The 20,386-nt window shown below is 43.1% G+C and overlaps 1 protein-coding gene across 1 annotated transcript in view; it reads left to right on the forward strand.

Annotated features, from left to right (window-relative positions):
• The window catches only part of LOC140190826 (seizure 6-like protein), a 439,535-nt gene that overhangs the window by 301,330 nt on the left and 117,819 nt on the right, over positions 1 to 20,386 (forward strand). Inside the window, exons 7-9 of the mRNA XM_072247697.1 lie at positions 9,641 to 9,834; positions 12,126 to 12,320; positions 13,897 to 14,035. Of these exons, the coding sequence (XP_072103798.1) occupies positions 9,641 to 9,834; positions 12,126 to 12,320; positions 13,897 to 14,035 (528 nt within the window). The remainder of the gene's footprint in view (positions 1 to 9,640; positions 9,835 to 12,125; positions 12,321 to 13,896; positions 14,036 to 20,386) is intronic.

Here is a 20,386-nt window from a genome sequence, read left to right on the forward strand (position 1 = left end):
GGGTAATTGCTTCTTCGCTTTACGTCATTTCAGCATGAAAGATTTCACAAGAACGCTCTACCTTAGCGGGGGAAATATGGGACAAGGGTGGTCCCGTATGGGACAAACCAATTTAGCCCAATATACGGGATGTCCCGGCAAATACGGGACAGTTGGCAACCCTATGTTCAAGTTCAACAGTGCGTGACAGGGAATGAGGAAAGGTGCAGCTGACTCATATCGTTTCCTCACGGCTCGGTGGTTGGGGACCGCTGCCGTAAGACATAGGAGCAGAATTAGCCCATTTGGCCATCAAGTCTGCTCCACCATTCAATTATGGCTGATCCTTTTTCCCCGACTTCACCCCACTCCCCAGCCCTCTCTCCATAACTTTTGATGCCGTGTCCAATGAAGAACCTATCATGAACTCATGAACATACACCCAACGACCTGGCCTCCACAGCTGCCTGTGGTAATAAATTCCACAAATTCACTTCCCTCTGGCTCAAGAAATTTCTCTGTGTCTCTGTTTTAAATGGACACCCCCTATCTTGAGGCTGTGCCCTCTTGTCCTAGACCCCCCACCACAGGAAACCTCCTTTCCACATCTACGCTGTCCAGGCCCTTCAACATTCGAAAGATTTCAATAAGATCTCCCCTCATCCTTCTAAATTCCGGTGAATACAGACCCAGAGCTATCAAACGCTGCTTGTATGATAACCCTTTCATTCCCACAATCATCTTTGTGAACCTCCTCCTTGTGAAAATCTAGAATTCTGCATCACTCTTCATTGTAGCAGTACAATGAAGACACTAGCAGTACACTGGAAGTTCGAGAGAGTCAGGAGGCAGAAGTGAGTGTAGTTGCTATCACTAGGGAGAAGGTGCTTGGGAAACTGAAAGGTCTGAAGATGGATAAGTCTCCTGGACCAGATGGATTGTGGAGGCATTAGTAATGATCTTTCAAGAATCACTATATTCTGGAATGGTTCCAGAAGACTGGAAAATTGCAAATGTCACTCAAGTCTTCAAGAAAGGAGAGAGGCAGAAGAAAGGAAACTATACACCAGTTAGGCTGACCTCAGTGGTTGGGAAGGTGTTGGAGTCAATTGTTAAGGATGAGGTTTCAGGGTACTTACAGGCACATGCTGAAATAGTTCAAAGTCAGCATGATTTCCTGAAGGGAAAATCTTGACTGGCAAACCTGATAGAATTCTTTGAAGAAATAATAAGCAGGATAGACAAAGGAGTACTGGTTGATGTTGTGTTCTTGGATTTTAAGAATGCGGCCACACGTAGGCAGCTTAACAAGCTAAGAAGCTGATTGGCAGAATTGGAATAAAAGGAGCCTTTTCTGGTTGGCTACCAGTGACCAGTGGTGTTCGACAGGGGTCATTGTTGGGACTGCCTCTTTTTACGTTATATGTTAATGCTCTGGATGATGGAATTGATGGCCTTGTTGCGAAGTTTGTAGATGATACAAAGATGGATAGAGGGGCAGATAGATTTGAGGAAGTAGGGATACTGCAGAAGGACTTACACAAGTTAGAAGAATAGGCAAAGACATGACAGATGGAATACAGATTCGGGAAACGTATGGTCATGTAGGAGGAATAAAAGTGTAGACTATTTTCTAGATGGAAAGAAAATTCAAAAATCCAAGATGCAAGGGGATTTGGGAGTGCTCATGCAAGACTCCCTGAAGGTTAACTTGCAGGTTGAGTCAGTGGTGAGGAAAGCAAATGCAATGTTAGCAATCATTTTGAGAGGACTAGAATATAAGAGCAAGGATGAAATATTGAAGCTTTATAAGGCACTGGTAAGGCCTCACTTGCAATAATGTGAGCAGTTCTGGGCCCTTTCTCTAACATTGCTGACACTGGAGAGAGTTCAGAGGAGGGTCACAAGAATGATTCCAGGAATGAAAAAGTTATCAAATGTTGTTATTGAAGGGTCTGGGCCAGTACTCACTGGAATTCAGAAGAATGGTGGGGGGATCGCATTGGAACCTATTGAATGTTGAAAGGACTCATGTTTCATAACTGGCAACAATGAATATCAATCGAGACAGGTTATATAAAAACAACCAAATGTTTATTAAACACGGATAAACAACAAAAAAACAAACGAAAACCTTAACCAGAAGTTAACCGCTATGCAGCTGTTCAACAAATCGTCACTCGGCACTGGTTCTTAAAGTGTTAAGTGCGAAAACAGTTCTTAAAGCGGTAAAGTCAAATACAGGTCTTAAAATGGTAAATTCGAAAATCCAACAGATTTATACGTTCAATTGGGTGAGACTTCTCTGGAGAAGGATTTCTTCATAGACACGACTTTGCTGTTGGTTCTGACCAAAGGATTCGCGATGCAGGAAATAAACAGTTTAAAACAACTGACCTTAAATTCTAGAGAGCACCTTGCATGAACTACCTTGTTCTTTTGGCAAGAGTTATCTTTGATGCAGGTCGCTACTCCTTCAACGAAGACTCAATAAGGTCGATCCTTTGTTAAACTACCGAACGATACCAACTTCCCCTTGTCCTTCGGGTCCTGTACTTCGATACAGTCTTCACTCTCCCATACTACTGGAAAAAGGTACATCAACAAATTTAGCAAAAATTGCCAATCCAGCACTATTGTACCTTGCAACAGAATGTAACACTCCGTTTTAAAAATGAAACTGCATCATAAAAACAAATACGCAACAGAAACGGAGACACAGCTGCACGTTCTAGCTGAAAAACTAAAAACTAAAAACTAACTGCGTCATCTGAGGTCTTCCCTTATATACCCATGGTGCACATGTCATCACGTGACCTCACATCGGCCGGAAACTTACATCAGGTGACCTCCAAAAGACCATTGCATCATCTCACAAAAAAAGTCACAAGATCTCCTTATGTAACACTCAAAAGAGTGGATCTGGAGAGGATGTTTTCTAGGGATGTCTATTTTGAAAGGAGATAAGGAGGAATTTCTTTAGCCAAGGAATAGTGAATCTGTGGAATTTATTGCCGCAGACAACTGTGGAGACCAAGTCATTGGGTATATTTAAGGCGGAAGTTGATAGATTCTTGATTAATCAAGGCACGAAGGGATAAGGGGAGGAGCTCTGATGGTAGCAGGTGGTCCAATGTTAAACATTTATTGAAATGTCAGAGCCTGATCCTCCTTGTAACAAAGAAGGTTTAGAGGAGAGTTCAAGTCTCATCATGAATAGTTTAGATCATCTGAGTAGAAAGAAGCTGTTACCATTGGTTTGAGGACCAAGTTTAAAATGATGACAAAAGGATACAAGGGGAGCTCACTGCCCATAAGTATTGTGGAAATATGTAAGTACACCTCTATCAAATCTCTTCTTCCAGGGAAACCAATCCCAGCTTGTTTAGACTAACTTCTTTGCTGAAATCTCTCATACCTTGAACCACTCTTGCAAATTGCTCCCACACCTTCTGCAGTACCTAAAGTGTAAGGACCAAAACGCTTCCACCTTGGCATGAAACCTTGCATTTGTTGCCACAGTCACCATCTATGTTGCCCCTGATCTTCTAATCTGATCACAATTGCCCAAGAGGTAGTCAGACAAGGCTTGCTCCTTCCAGCAAACCGCTGGTGCTGTTATAAATAACAAAATTAAGTAAGCAGTGCCTGATTAATAGTCAGTGCAAGTAACCCAATATCAAAGATTAGTATTCAATTTACTGTGCCTCAGTGATTTCCTTGGTTGGTATCTTCCGCTAAAGCACATACATACTGTTGTATATGCTAAGAGACAGCGTATGAAGTGTAACAGAACATAATTATTTGTTAATATACCTACCAGCTAGAGAGATTTTCCTTCTGAAATCCTTCTATCTCATTAATATATTGCAGCTAAATAGTTGTGAAATGATGCATATGACAAGTATAAAATTAGTCAAGGGGATATGAATATTTTTATAGAGAAGAGGATTATCCGCTCCACTGTGCATTCCTGTTCCATTCCACATAACTTTCCCTCAAACCAAACTAAATGGGATAACAAACTCTGGATAAAAAGGCTTTCTCAGAAAAGTAACATTTGTCTACAATCCGAGACATTTAGAAGAAGATGAAATACTTCAAATAATTAAAAGAAATTTAAATAATTTTGAATTTATGCATTCATTTAACATCACACTGAACTTTTCAGAGTTAAGTAAGAACATAATTATGGACTAAAATAAAGTATTAAAAAGCACAAACCACCTTCTTTATATGAAATTTAGGAATCCTTTTCAAATGAGTAGGGTCATGTAAGATGTTCCAGACATGAGTCAGATATGACATAAACACGAGGAATTCTGCAGATGCTGGAAATTCAAGCAACACACATCAAAGTTGCTGGTGAACGCAGCAGGTCAGGCAGCATCTCTAGGAAGAAGTACAGGCAACGTTTCAGGCAGAGACCCTTCGTCAGGACTGAAGATATGACATGTCAGCTTAGTTTTTTATTATTTAATTTATTTATTTGTATTTAGCGATACAGCATGGTAACAGGAGGTTCTAGCCTAACGAGCCCAGGCCACCCAGTTACACCCATGTGACCTACTAACCTGTATATCTTTGGAATATGGAAAGCCTCAGTAAAGTCCAGAGGCCAGCAGCCGGTATCAGGTCTCCAGAGTGTTCTGTACAACTGTGTTGCCACAGACAGGAGGCAGAGGACAAACCGTGTTGCCACAGACAATACTCACCACAACCCTCAAGGAAACACAAATCTCAAGGTTGTATGTTGACATTCACGAACTTTAATAATAAGTGTACTTTGAACTTTAACTCTGGATTTGTCAATGGGTGAAATGCAGGAAAAGCTGATTCCAATAAATCTCACGACATACAGTACCTTGTTGGTGAGAGGTTCCAGTGAATTAGTCTTGCAGCTTTTTTCTGTCCCGTTGCATGGTTATATTTTTACATTTAACAGGTAGGTGCACAAGATTTGTCTACTGGGGCCTCAATTACAAACAGCTTTGCAAGCAAGCACAGAATATCTTTGCACTTTCTCTTTTGAAGCAGATGCTGTTAACATATGGAGCTTCACCATGGGATCTTCCATCCATATCCCATTCACAACACAAATCCCAGTAACATTTCCCAACAGGGGCTCCTGGACAACATTCTGATGAGCGTGGATGGAGATGGAAATGGTCAGTAGGTCAGTTCACTCTCCAGGTCGCCAGTATAAGAAAAAGTTAGAACCAATACAAATTGAGGTTGTTGAGCGTGGAAGAAGGGTGGAGAGGACAAAAGGAAAGAGTGGAGGCTGGGAAAGATTGTCTCATGTGTGTGGTGGTGCTGCTCTTTGAGGGAATGTGAAACTGATTCCCATAGAATAAAAGACATGCCTGGGGGAGAAACAAATGAACAAACACCCAAATTACCAATAAAGAGAAGGGAGGGGATAAAGCACATAGAGCCCTCTCTTTTGTACCTCCTGCCTCACCACCATGTTAAAAGAAGTTTAAAATTTCTTTGAACCTTTAAATTTTCCCAATTCTGTCGAAAAGTCATCAGAATGTAGAAGGTTGAGGGGAGATTTGATAGAGTCCTACAGAATTGAGGGGCATAGATAGGATAAATGGAGGGACTACAACTAGAGGTCATGGCTTAAGGGTGAAAGGTGAAAAGTTTCAGGGGAAAATGCGGGAAAATTTCTTCACTCAGAGGGTCGTGAGAGTGTGAAATGAGCTGCCAGCACAAGTTGTGAATGCAACCTCGATTTCAATGTTTAAGAGGAGTTTGGAAGATAAGGGTATGAAGGGCTATAGTCCCTGTTCTGGTCAATGGGAGTAGGCAGTTTAAATGGTTTCAGCATGGACTAGATGGGCCAAAGGGCCTGTTTCTGTGCTGTACTTCTCTGTGACTCTATGACCCTAACTTGAAACATTAACTTTGTTCTCTCTCCCTGGATGCTGCCTGGCCTGCTGAGCATTTTTATAATGTTTTCCTATTATTTTTTCAGATACCCAGCATCTGTAGTAGTTTGCTCTCAAATTCCCTTATTACAACAATCCATTCCCCAGTGTGACTCTTATTTTCCCACTGCAATGTGTGCCAAAATGATTCAATGCACTGATTACACTATAGTATAAATCTGCTTTGAAGTCTTAATCACAAACCTTAATGAGAACTTGCGCAAAGTTTCTCTGGTAAGGGTGTTTACCTGTCTTTAAAACACAGGGTGTTCACCTTTCTCTCGCTGCTAATGTACAAAGGGATGAGCAAATGAGAATAAGGTTTAATATCACTGACTTGTCGTGAAATCTGTTTTGTGGCAACATTACAGTGCAATACACACAAAAACTATGAATTATAATAAAATATATTGGGAAAAGACAGATTGTCAGGTAATGTCCTCACAATTCAATGAGGTAAACAGGTGTTCAGCAAACTGGAGTGTTAAGAAAAGGCAGCTAGTTTCAACCATCACAAGCTGGTTAGCAGAATTTGGCCAGAAGATTATTGTCAGTGCACCAGTAACAATGATCCTTTGACACTGCTTCAGCAGCTAGTCACACATTCAACCAGCTTGTAAGAAGCAATGAACAATTTGTGAACTATCTCTGTAGGGAGCTCATTAAGTTGGCTACTGAGCATTTCAGATCCTGATCAGTAAGTGAATTAAAACAATATTTGTCCTGTCAGATTTTGTTCTTTTATAATACCAATGAAGTTTATTCAACATCTTCAGGTTTTTGACACTTTCACTAGTGGGAGCAGTTTCTAACTATCTTCTCCAGAGATTTTATGACATAGGTAGGAAAAGGGAGGAGGTCCTGAAAACCGGCTGTAAGGAGTTAAGGAGGAAGTTGAGAAGCAGGACCTCAAAGGTAGTAATTTCGGGATTACTGCCTGTGCCACGCAGCAGTGAATATAGGAATGGAATGAGGTGGAGGATAAATGCCTGGCTGAAGGATTGCAACAGGGGGCACGGATTCAGATTTCTGGATCACTGGGACCCCTTTTGGGGCAGGCGTGACCTGTACAAAAAGGATGGTTGCACTTGAATCTGAGGGGGACCAATATCCTGGCAGGGAAGTTTGCTAAGTCTACCGGGGAAAGTTTAAACTAGAATTGCTGAGGGGTGGGAACCGAACTGAAAAGATGGAGGAAGGGGTGGTTGGCTCACAAATAGAGAAAGCTTGTAGACAGTGTGAGAGGGAGGATAGCAGGTGATAGAGAAGTGTTGCACTCAGACCAGTGGTTTGAGATGTGTCTATTTTAATGCAAGGAGTATTATGAACAATGAGGAAGAGCTTAGAGCGTGGATCAGTACTTGGAACTATGAAGTTGTGGCCATTACAGAGACTTGGATGGTTCAGGGGCAGGATTTATGTACATTTGAAGAGGCATAATATGATTAGAAATAGTCAACATAGCTTTGTCAAAGGCAGGTTGTGCCATATGAGTCTGATTGAATTTTTTGAGGATGTGACTAAACACATTGATGAAGATAGAGCAGTAGATGTAGAGTACATGGATTTCAGCAAGGCATTTGATAAGGTACCCCTTGCAAGTCTTATTGAGAAAGTAAGGAGGCACAAGATCCAAGGGGATGTTGTTTTGTGGATCCAGAACTGATTTACCCACAGAAGGCAAAGAGTGGTTGTAGGTGGTCATATTCTGCATGGAGGTTGGTGACAAGTGGTGTGCCTCGGGGATCTGTTCTGGGACCCTTACTCTTTGTGATTTTTATAAATGACCTGAATGAGGAAGTGGAGGGATGGGTTATTAAGTTTGCTGATGACACAAAGGTTGGGGGTGTTATGGATAGTGTGGAGAGCTGTCAGATGTTACAAAGAGTTATCGATAGGATGCAAAACAGGGCTGAGAAGTGGCAGATGGGGTTCAACCCAGCTAAATGTGCGGTGGTTCATTTTGGTAGGTCAAATATGATGGCAGAATATAGCATTAATGGTAAGACTCTTGGCAGTGTGGAGGATCGGAGGGATCATGGAGTCCAAGTCTATAGGACACTCAAAGCTGCTACGCAGGTTGACTCTGTGGTTAGGAAGATATACGGTGCATCGGCCTTCATTAACCGTGGTTTTGAGTTTAGGAGCCGAGAGCTAATGTTGCAGTTATATAGGACCTTGGTCAGACTTGAGACCACACCTGGAGTATTGTGTGCATGAGACCACACCTGGAGTATTGTGTGCAGTTTTGGTCCCCTAATCTGAGGAAAGACATCCTTGCCATAGAGGGAGTACAAAGAAGGTTCACCAGATTGATTCCTGGGATGGCAGGACTTTCATATGATGAAAGACTGGATCGACTAGGCTTATACTCGTTGGAATTTAGAAGATTGAGGGGGAATCTTATTGAAACATATAAAATCCTAAAGAGATTGGACAGGCTAGATGCAGGAAGATTGTTCCCAATGTTGGGGAAGTCCAGGACGAGGGGTCACAGTTTGAGGATAAAGGGGAAGCCTTTTAGGATGGAGATTAGGAAAAACTTCTTCACACAGAGAGTGGTGAATCTGTGGAATTCTCTGCCACAGGAAACAATTGGGGCCAGTTCATTGGCTATATTTAAGAGGGCGTTAGATATGGCCCTTGTGGCTAAAGGGATCAGGGGGTGTGGGGGGAAGGCTGGTACAGGGTTCTGAGTTGGATGATCAGCCATGATCATACTGAATGGTGGTGCAGGTTTGAAGGGCCAAATGGCCTACTCCTGCACCTATTTTCTATGTTTCTATGTTTCTATGACCCCACTTGGAGTACTGTGCTCAGTTCTGGTCACCTCACTACAGGAAGGATGTGGAAACTATAGAAAGAGTGCAGAGGAGATTTACAAGGATGTTGCCTGGATTGGGGAGCATGCCTTATGAGAATAGGTTGAGTGAACTTGGCTTTTTCTCCTTGGAGCGATGGAGGATGAGAGGTGACCTGATAGAGGTGTATACGATGATGAGAGGCATTGATCGTGTGGATAGTCAAAGGCTTTTTCCCAGGGCTGAAATGGCTAACATGAGAGGGCACAGTTTTAAAGCACTTGGAAGTAGGTACAGAGGAGATGTCAGGGGTAAGTTTTTTATGTAGACAGTGGTGAGCACGTGGAATGGGCTGCCGGCGACAGTGGTGAAGGTGAATGCGATAGGATCTTTTAAGAGATTCCTGGATAGGTGCATGGAGCTCAGAAAAATTGAAGGCTATGGGTAACCCCAGGTAACTTCTAAGTAAGGACATGTTCGGCACAGCATTGTGGGGCAAAGGGCCTGTATTGTGCTGTAGGTTTTCTATGTTTCTAATTTCCTTTATCAGGTAACTTCACTCACTTCAACTCTGAACTGATTCCACAATCTATGAGCTCACTTTCAAGGACTCTACAAGTTATGTTCTCAGTATTATTTTTTTGTTATTAATTGTGTTTTTTTGTATTTGCACAGTTTATCATTTTCACATTGATTGTTTGTCCGTCTTTGTGTGTAGTTTTTCATTGACTCCACTGTATTTCTTAGTTCAACTGTGAATGCCACAAGAAAATGAATCTCAGGGTAGAATATGGTGACATAAATGTTCTATGATAACAATCTTCAACTTCGAATTTTGAACTGATCCTCGAAGAATAACTCCGCTCCTTCAGTCTTGATTGCATTTCATAGGATATTTGCTTTGTTCTCTCTGTTTCTGATTAGGCTCGTCCTCGCCAGTGGACGCAATGGACACAGTGTACGCAGTGGAGACAGTGCCTCCTCCACTGTGTTGTATGATTCCTTAAGGAATGAGTACTTCCCAATCGAAGGTTTGATTAGCAATGGCCACTTTGTCCAGGTTGAGTTCACCTCTGATGAAACGGTGACAGCAGGTGGTTTCAGCATTCGATACGAAGGTATTTCATAATCTTCCAATTTAAATCCTGTGTTAATAGGGTAAGGAAAGAATCCAGCAAATAGGAAGAAACTTTCTCTCTGCCCTCCACCAACCCTTCATTATATCTGGGAAGATGGGTGCAAAAGTGGATGGTGTAGCATAGTGCAAGAGATGGGATTCAGAGTCATCCCAAGGTTTCAACAGGTACATTTAATGTCAGAGAAATGTATACAATATAATCCTGAAATTTTTTTCTTCGCAAATATCTACGAAAACAGAGGAGTGCCCCAAAGAATGAATGACAGTTAAGTGTTAGAACCCCAAAGACCCCCCAGCTCCCCCCTCCCACGCATAAGCAGCAGCAAAGCAATGACACCCCCACCCCCACCAGCAAAAAAAGCATTGGCGCCCCCCACCAAGCCCTCAAGTGTGCAGCAAAGCATCAGCAAAGACACAGACTCACAGTTCCTCAAAGACTACTCGTTCACCTGGTAATTCAACATACCACAGGTGCGCTCTCTCTCTCTCTCTCTCTCTCTCTCTCTCTCTAATAAAGGAAAAAGAGATGTCTCCATTTCACAGAGAGAGGGGAGACATAACAACTTTCTGATTTACAATGTTAAAGGTCTGTTGTGTCGCTTTTTTTGAGCTCTGTGCCCAAAGAACTCGGGTCTCTGTGCACACAGCCAGCAGCCAGCTCACTGCTTACAATCTTCCATCTCCCACAACACACCAATTTCCAGAGCCACAAAATCCCAGAACCTTGAAGATGTGCTAGTCTTCTGGGTTGTGTCCTTAGTATATCGAATAGTGGCCAGTCATGAGAGCCCGAGAGCGGGTCCCATTCCCGCAAAGAACCAAAGTCAGCATGTAACTCCAGGTCAGGGTCTTCAGAAGAACCCTGAAAGGGAAAGATAGTGATATTAAAGATAGAAATAGAGCTGTTTCTGAAGATGCAAGCAAAGGAGTGGCCGTTAGATGCCATCGTCTCCTAAGCTACACCCCCTGTTGGAATAACAGTGTGAATTCATGTCCAGACAAAAATATTACTATAATGTCACTAACTCTCGAAAAATGAAATAAATGTATTTGAGACCATGGTAGCATAACTTGTAGAGGTCCTGATCAAGGGTTTTGGCCCAAAACTTTGATTATTCCACTCTATAGATGCTTCCTGACTTGCTGAGTTCCTCCAGCATTTTGTGTATGTTACTACAGATTTACAGCATCTGCAGAATCTCTTGTATTCTAAATTAACATACTTCCCAGAGAGGGCAGAAAACCTGGTCAGGAACAAAGGTAACACGGCTGACAGTACAGCACTGTGATTCTTTGCTCCCTTAGTTCCTTGATCTGCAGAGACCAATGCCAGGACCTCTGCCTGACACCATTCCTCATCAAAAGGAAGTTTATCAACCTGAAAATTTGGAGCTAATCATGAGATTCAGAGAGGACAAAAGTTTGTTCCCTCTGATATTCCAGCTGAAATTTATTCCTCAATCAATAATTTATTCCTCAATTAATATGACTAAAAAGCAGATCGTTACACTGGTGCATTTGGAAGTTAACTGTGCATAAATTACCAGGCTCACTTCTTTTGCTGCCGAGGAGACTTCCATTCTGTGGCACTCAAGTATTCTTGGACATTTTGAATTTGTGCAGGTGCTATTAATGGGCAAGTCTTCCTTTACCTGTTCTTTTTATTTGAGGTTCTTGATAGTTGTAGCTATTCTTCCCTTAATCTAAGTAAGACACCAAAATCTTTGACAAACCGCTATAGATGCGCCGTGGAGAGAATCCTAATGGGTTGCATCAACTCCAGCAGAAAGTGATGGAGGCAATCCAGTCCAGCACAGGCAAAGTCCTCCCCACCACTGAGTACACTTACACTAAGCACTGTCACTAGAAAGCAGCATCCACAATCAAAGTTCCCCACCACTCAGGCTGTGCCCTTTTCCCACTACTTCCATTGAGCAGGAGGCACAGGAGACTCAGGTCCCTCACCACCAGGTTCAGGAACGGTTACTACCCTTCAAGCATCAGGCTCCTGAACCAGCGTGGATAACTTACTCACCTGAACACTGAACCGATTCCACAACCTACAGACTCACTTTCAAAGGTCTGTGTGACTCTTATTCTCCATACTGTTTTTATTTGTAGTTTGTCTTCTTAGTCAGTTTATGTCCTGTATGTAACATTCTATTGTATTTTCCCTGTAAATGACTGCAAGAAAACGAATCTCAAGGTAGTGCATGGTAATATTTTGATAATGAATTTATTTTGAACGTGTCTTGCTTTGCATTTGCTCAGCCTTTGAGCGTGGACACTGCTTTGAGCCGTACATGCAGAATGGGAACTTCACAACAACTAATCCCTCGTATAGTGTCGGGGCAGTGGTGGAGTTCACCTGTGATCCGGGTTACACCATGGAGCATGGCTCGCCCGTCATTGAGTGTATCGACATCAGGGAACCCTACTGGAATGGGACAGAGCCACTCTGTAGAGGTAAGTGCAAGCCCCCGTGTGTTTATCGTCACTATGACACAGTGATTAGACTCACAGCAAGCAAACATAAGCATGGATTAGCTGGGCTGAAGGTCCTGGTCTCAGACTATGTGACTGTACACGTTACTCAACAAATAATTTGTGTGTGGCGAGGATGAAAACTAGAAAGATACTAGCATGGATAGAAGATCGGCTGACTGGCAGGAGGCAAAGAGTGGGAATAAAGGGGGCCCATCCTGATTGGCTGCCAATGACTAGTGGCGTTCTGCAGGGTTTGGTATTGAGACCGTTTCCTTTTTTGTTGCATGTCAATGGTTAAGATGATAGAACAGTCTCGGCCTGGAACATCGACTGGCCTGCTGGATTCCTCCAGTATTTTGTGTGTGTTGCTCAGATGACAGAATTGATAGCTTTGTGGCCAAGTTTGCAGATGATATTAACATAGGTGGAGAGATAGGTAGAACTGAGGAAACAGGGAGTCTGCAGAAGGATTGGGACAGATTGGGAGGATGGGCTTTAGTGTGGGGAGGTGTATGGTCACGCACTTTGATAGAAGGAAGAAAGTCATAAACTGTTTTCTAAATGTAGAAAAAATCCTAAACTCAGATTTGCAAAGGGACTTGAGAGTCTTTGTGCAGGATTCCCTGAAGGTTAACTTGCAGTGGTAAGGAAGGCAAATGCAATATCAGCATTCATTTAAGAAGACTAGATTTCAAGAGCAAGGACATGATCCTGGGGCTTTATAAGGCATTGGTTAAACTGCACTTGGAGTATTGTAAGCAGTTTTGGGCCCCTAATCTCAGAAAGTGTGCTGGCATTGGAGATGGTCCAGAGGAGGTTCATCAGAATGATTCCAGGAATGAGAAGGTTATCATATGAGTTGCGATTGAAGGATCTGGGCCAATACTCACTGGAATTCAGAAGAATGAGGGGGATCTCATTGAAGTCTATTGAATATTGAAAGGACGGATGTGGAGAGGGTATTTGTTACAGTGGGTGAGTCCAGGACCAGAGGGCACAGCCTCATCTATTTAGAACAGAGATGAGAAGGAATTTCTTTAGCTAGAGGGTGGTGAATCTGTGGAATTCATTGGCACAGATGGCTATGGAGGCCCAGTCATTGGGTATATTAAATTGGTTAGTCAGGGTGTCAAAGTTTACGAGGAGAATGGGTCTGAGAGCGATAATAAATCAGCCATGATGGAATGACAGTGTAGACTCTCCGAGTAGCCTAACTCAGCTCCTATATCTTATTTAATTATGGTCTTATAATCTTCTTCAGCACATGTGTAAATCAGATTGAAATGATTCTTGCTCCAGATCTGATGTAATATAAAAAACACGACTAATAGAAGGGCAATCCTATAAAACACAATGTTTGAAAGTGACCGTACATACATAATACCAGCATACATACAGAGTGATTCCATGTACACAAAGTGACATTAGGGGCAGTGTTACTTAGGTGTATTTGACTTTGTAAGCAGCTTTGTATTAACAGGTTGTCTGTGAATTGGTTGGTTGGCGGATGAGTCTGTTCTCAGTTCTAGTTCCACTCCCCTCTGCCTTTCTTTAGCGCTATGCGGTGGAGAGTTGAACACCCAGGCCGGAGTCATTCTCTCACCAAACTGGCCACAGCCGTACGATGAAGGGGAAGACTGCATCTGGAGGATTCACGTTGGCGAGGACAAGCGTATACTGCTTGATGTTCAGCTGTGAGTATTTCATGCGATGAGCTCACCTTCGTAGAGTCACAATTAAGGAAGCCCCAGAGCAGTTTGGTGCCATTGGGGGAATTATCCTGTGACATCACCACTGCAATATGGGGAAATGTGACCGATGTTACAGTGACCATATAAACTCAGCAGTAGTATTGACTTCGACCAAAGGAATAAATATTATTACTTCCCAGCTCTTCCTCAAAGTGCTGCAACGGCATCTGTTTATAAAGAAATGGGATTTAGCATCCATTGGTGGACCCAAAGAGGAGTAAATGTGTCAGAATTGGGGAAGCGCAGATAATGGGAAGATTACAGCAAAAAACAAGACACTGGAGGAATATAGCAGGTCAGCCAGTATCCATAGAGGGAAATGGACAATCAAGATGAAGGCCTCAGCCTGAAACTTTCACTGTCCAAATCCCTCCACAGACGTTGCCTGTCTTACTGAGTTCCTCCAGCAACTTGATTTTTTCACTCCCAACTCTACCATCTGCAGCCTCTAGAGTTTACATTTTGTTACTCAGTGAAGATTACAGAATAATTTCATAATGCATTTGAAAATATGGAATTTCAGGCTCCCTCGGGTAAGAAGGCTGTATTGGAAATTGTTGAAGTGAGTTCTTCAGCTATAATTGTTGTGTCAGATGATTGTTGCTTCTGATAATTAAAATGGAAATCAGAAAGAAATTGCAGATGCTTGAAATCTGAGGTAAAAAAGGAACAGAAAATGCAGGGAACACTCAGTGGGTCAGGCAGTATCTGTGGAAAGAAACAGAATGAACAAAGGCTCCTTGACTTGAAACATTAACTCTGTTGCCAATTCCATAAAGCTGCCTGACCTGCGGAGTGTTTGTTGGATTTTCGGTTTCTATTTCTGCCCTGTGTTTTGTTTCACTGGCTATTCAGTCTAACAGGAAGCTGGAGCATAGCAATCTATCACTGTTCGTGAGGGTTTCCATTCACTCTGAAACTGCAAGATCACTCCCACTGAAAGATCATACTGAGGCCAGTTGTCACAGTTCCAAATGTATACTTGGCATTTTCACAAGATTTACTCTCCTTTTCCTGCACGTATTAGAAACCAAAGAACAGAGGCAGAAAATTGGAAATAAAAAATAGACTTGCATCAGTTAAGAGAGAGGGTGTTTACTGGTGTTTGCCTCCTTAACATCAGTACTCAAAATGGGAAACAAAATATGAATACTTCCAGAAAAGATCAGACACGCACATTACTGCACACAGAAAGACAGATTTTGACTGGGTTGGTCATTCAGCCTGATGATGAAGAAGCCATGTTATTAGGAAGTCACTTCACTCAGCTGAATTTACCTGTCAATCTGTGTGGTGTCAACCAGGAAGTTACCTGTCCATCTGTACAGTGTCAACCGAGAACCCACCTGTCCCTCTGTGCCATATCATCCCAGAGTTCATAGAAACATAGAAGCATACAAAACCTACAACACAATACAAGCCCTTCAACCCACAAAGCTGGGCCAAACCTTAGAAATTACCTAGGGTTACACATAGCCCTCTATTTTTCTGAGCTCCATGTACCTATCCAGGAGTTTCTTAAAAGACCTTACCGTATCCGCCTCCACCACCGTCACCGGCAGCCCATTCCATGCAGTCACCACTCTCTGCGTAAAAAAAACTTACCGCTGACAACTTCCAAGCACCTTAAAACTGTGCCCTCTCATGCTAGTCATTCCGGCCCTGGGAAAAAGCCTCTGACTATACACACGATCAATGCCTCTCAATGCTTCTCATCATCTTATACAACTCTATCAGGTCACCTCTCATCCTCCATGGCTCCAAGGAAAAAAGGCCAAGTTCACTCAACCTATTGCTAGAGCTGTATGGGAGGGTTTAAACTAGTTTGGCGGGGGTGGGGGGAATCAGAATGTGAGTGCAGAGATTAGGGTAGAAGGACAAGAGCACGATGCTGTATGTTCTGAGTTGGTGAGGAAGGACAGGCAGGGGACAAAACATAAATGTAGCCAGTTAGAGGGGTTGAAATGTGTCTATTTCAACGCTAGGAGTATTAGGAATAAAGGGAATGAACTTGGATCAGTACGTGGAACTACGATGTTGTGGCCGTTACTGAAACTTGGCTGGAGGAAGGGCAGGATTGGCTGATGCAGGTACCGGGGTTTAGGTGTTTTAAAAGGAACAGGATGGGAGATAGAAAAGGTGGGAAAGTAGCATTACTGGTCAGGGATAGTATCACGGCTATAGAAAGGGAGGACGCTGCAGAGGGAGTGTCCCGTGAGTAGGTGTGGGTGGAAGTCAGGAAATAGGAAGGGATCAGCCACTGTGCTGGGGGTAGTCTATAGGCCCCCAAATAGCCCTCGAGACACGGAGGAGCAGATAAGCAGGCAGATTTTAGAATGGTTCAGGAAATACAGGGTTGTAGTTATGGGTGATTTCAACTTCCCTCATAGTGACTGGCACCTCCTGACAGCAGGGGGGATAGATGGTGCTGAATTTGTCAGGTGTGTTCAGGAAGGATTCCTGACACAGAATGGAACGAGAGGAGAGATCATACTGGATCTAGTTCTGGGTAATGAACCTGGTCAGGTGGCAGACCTCTTGGTGGGGGAGCATTTTGGTGAGAGTGACCACAACTCCCTTAGCTTCAGCATAGCCATGGAAAAGGACAAAAACAGACAAAATGGGAAAGTGCTTAACTGGGGAAGGGCTAACTATGAAGGGATGAGACAGGAACTAGCCAGAGTAAATTGGAAACAGATGTTCAAGGGCAAAAGCACAGAAGTAATGTGGAGGAAGTTTGTTTGGTTTTTTTTTATTCAGTGCAATCGTGAACAACAGCCAGATCAGAAATGCTGATCAAGTCAACTAGTTCCCAAAGAGAACTCTGATAGGCCAATCAGATGGTTCACTGCTGCTCAGCGATAGAAGACAAAAAAATCATATGTACAATTAAGAAAAATTTTAAAAATAGTAGAAACACTGGAGTCATGATGATCATGATGAAGCCTGCTGGAGAGAGACATTTATACACATGCTGTCCTCCATGATTCAAAGAGATTGAAGGATGAGGTTGCTGGGTGACAAAAACGTGGCAGGAGCACTTGGAACTAAAAACTAATCCCTACCGGGAGAAAACAGCACCTGTTCTTTCCACACTGTTCTCCAGCAGTTTAAGGACTAAGTCCAGCCAGAACATAACTCACAAGTGCTCTTGAAAGTCAGGTATTAACCCTACCTACCAACAACCAAGCATTGCCATCCTGGTCCCCTTCATGATAGCTTATGAAGAAGCATGTGACTTCCCTCCCAGAGATGATAGGCGTTTGTGCACTCGACTCTTGAAGACTTGGACCCCATCGTTGCAGATGTTTCCAACCACAGTATCTGGAAGGCTGTTCCAAATTCTGATAGCACAGTGAAGGAGGCTTCTGTCCAGTGTGTAGGTTCTCACATCTGACATAGAAACAGCATGGGCTTAGGGACCACTTGTGCTGAGTTCAGGATAGGTTTGCCTCACTGAGGCAAGGAAAAAATGGTAGGAAAAGGGAAAACGAAACACGTGAGGCAACTCGTCAGAGGAAGAAGGAAGCATATGTTAGATATAAGAAGCAGGAAGCAGGAGAGGCTCATGAGAAATATAGGGTAGCCAGGAAGGAGCTTAAGAAAGGGCTTAGGAGAGTTCGAAGGGGGCATGAGAAGGCCTTGGCATGTAGGATTAAGGAGAACCCCAAGGCATTCTATGCGTATGTGAAGAACAGAAGGATGACAAGAATGAAGGTGGGGCCGCTAAAGGATAAAGAAGGCAACATGTGCCTGGAGGTGGAGAAGGGTGGGGAGGTCCTAAATGAATACTTCACTTCAGTATTCACAAGTGAAAAGGACCTTGATCAGGATGAGGTCGAAATAGAACAGGCCTGTATGCTGGACAATGTGGAGATTAAGGAAGAAGAAGTGTTGGATCTTCTTAAAAACATTAAGATAGATAAATCCCCAGGACCCGACGTGATATATCCCAGGTTGCTGTGGGAAGTGAGAGAAGAGATCGCTGGAGCAGTAGCTATGATCTTTGAATCCTCTTTGGCTGGAGGGGAGATGCCAGAGGATTGGAGAATGGCAAATGTAGTTCCCTTGTTTTAAAAAGGTAATAGGGAGAATCTTAGGAACTATAGACTGGTGAGTCTTACATCAGTGGTCTGCAAACTATTGGAAAGGATTCTTAAGGATGGGATCTACTAGCATTTGGAGAAGTACAGTCTACTCAAGGATAGTCAACATGGCTTTGTGAAGGGAAGGTCATGCCTCATGAGCCTAATTGAGTTTTTTGAAGAGGTAACAAAAGAAATTGATGAGGGTAGGGTGGTAGATGTGGTCTACATGGATTTTAGCAAGGCATTTAACAAGGTCCACCACGAGTGACTTATCCAGAAAGTCATGAGGCATGGGATCAGTGGAACCTTGGCTGCTTGGATAAAAAATTGGCTTACAGGAAGAAAGCAGAGGGTAGTAGTGGAAGGAAAGCATTCTGCCTGGAGGTCGGTGACTAGTGGGATACCGCAAGGATCTGTCCTGGAACCCCTGCTCTTTGTGATTTTTATAAATGACCTGGATGAAGAGGCGGAAGGATGGGTGAGTAAGTTTGCAGATGACACGAAGATTGGAGGAGTTGTGGATGGAGCTGTAGGTTGTCAGAGGTTACAAGAGGATATAGTCAGGATGCAGAGTTGGGCAGAAAAGTGGCAGTTGGAGTTCAAACCGGATAATTGTGAGGTGATGCATTTTGGAAGGACAAACCAGAAGGCAGAGTACAGGGTTAATAGTCGGTTACTTAAGTGTGTGGATGAACAGAGGGACCTTGGGGTTCAAATCCATACATCCCTCAAGGTTGCTGCACAGGTTGGTAGGATAGTTAAGAAGGCCTGTGGCCTAGGCTTCATTAATAGGGAGATTGAATTCAAGGGTAGAGAGGTCATGTTGCAACTCTACAAATCTCTGGTGAGAGCACACTGAGAGTATTGTGTTTAGTTCTGGTCACCTCATTATAGGAAGGATGTGGAAGCTATGGAAAGGGTGCAGAGGAGAATTATAAAGGACCCAGGCTGTAAAAATAGGGGACAAGCTCTCCTGTTCAATCACTCTGAGCACCGGTGCCCTACAAGGCTGTGTACTCAGCCCCCTGCTGTACTCACCGTACATCCATGATTGTGTAGCAAAGTTTCCATCAAACTCAATATATAGGTTTGCTGATGACACAACAATTGTAGGCTGTATCTCGGGTAATGATGAGTTTGAGTACAGAGAGGAAATTAAGAACCTGGTGGCATGGTGCAAAGACAATAACCTATCCCTCAATGTCAGCAAGATGAAGGAATTGGTTGTTGACTTCAGAAGGAGTAGCAGACCGCACGACCCAATTTACATCGGCAGTGCGCAAGTGGAACAGGTCAAAAGCTTTAAGTTCATTGGGGTCAATATCACAAATGACCTGACTTGGTCCAACCAAGCAGAGTCCACTGCCAAGAAGGCCCACCAGCATCTTTACTTCCTGAGAAAACTAGAGAAATTTGGCCTGTCCCCTAAAACCCTCACTAATTTTTATAGATGCACCATAGAAAACATTCTTCTGGGGTGCATCACAACCTGGTATGGAAGTTGTCCTGTCCAAGACCGAAAGAAGCTGCAGAAGATCATGAACACGGCACAGCACATCACACAAACCAATCTTCCGTCCTTGGACTCACTTTACACTGCACACTGTCGGAGCAGTGCTGCCAGGATAATCAAGGACACGACCCACCCAGCCAACACACTTTTCATCCCTTTTCCCTCCGGGAGAAGGCTCAGGAGCTTGAAGACTCATACGGCCAGATTTGGGAACAGCTTCTTTCCAACTGTGATAAGGCTGCTGAACAGGTCCTGACCCAGATCCGGGCCGTAACATCCAAATATCCAGACCTGCCTCTCGTTTTTTTTTTGCACTACCTTACCTTCCATTTTTCTATTTTCTATTTATGATTTATAATTTAAATTTTTAATATTTGCTAATCTTTACTATTTTTAATATTTTTAATATTTAATATTTGTAATGCAGGGAGTGGGAAGCACAGAATCAAATATCGCTGTGATGATTGTACGTTCTAGTACCAATTGTTTGGCGACAATAAAGTATAAAGGATGAAATAGCGACACATTTGGATAGCAGTAACAGGATCGATCCGAATCAGCATGGATTTACGAAGGGGAGGTCATGCTTGACTAATCTTCTGGAATTGTTTGAGGATGTAACTATGAAAATGGACAAGGGAGAGCCAGTGGATGTAGTGTACCTGGACTTTCAGAAAACCTTTGATAAGGTCC

The sequence above is a fragment of the Mobula birostris genome, chromosome 31, assembly GCF_030028105.1.
Source record: "Mobula birostris isolate sMobBir1 chromosome 31, sMobBir1.hap1, whole genome shotgun sequence".
Lineage (NCBI taxonomy): Eukaryota > Metazoa > Chordata > Chondrichthyes > Myliobatiformes > Myliobatidae > Mobula > Mobula birostris.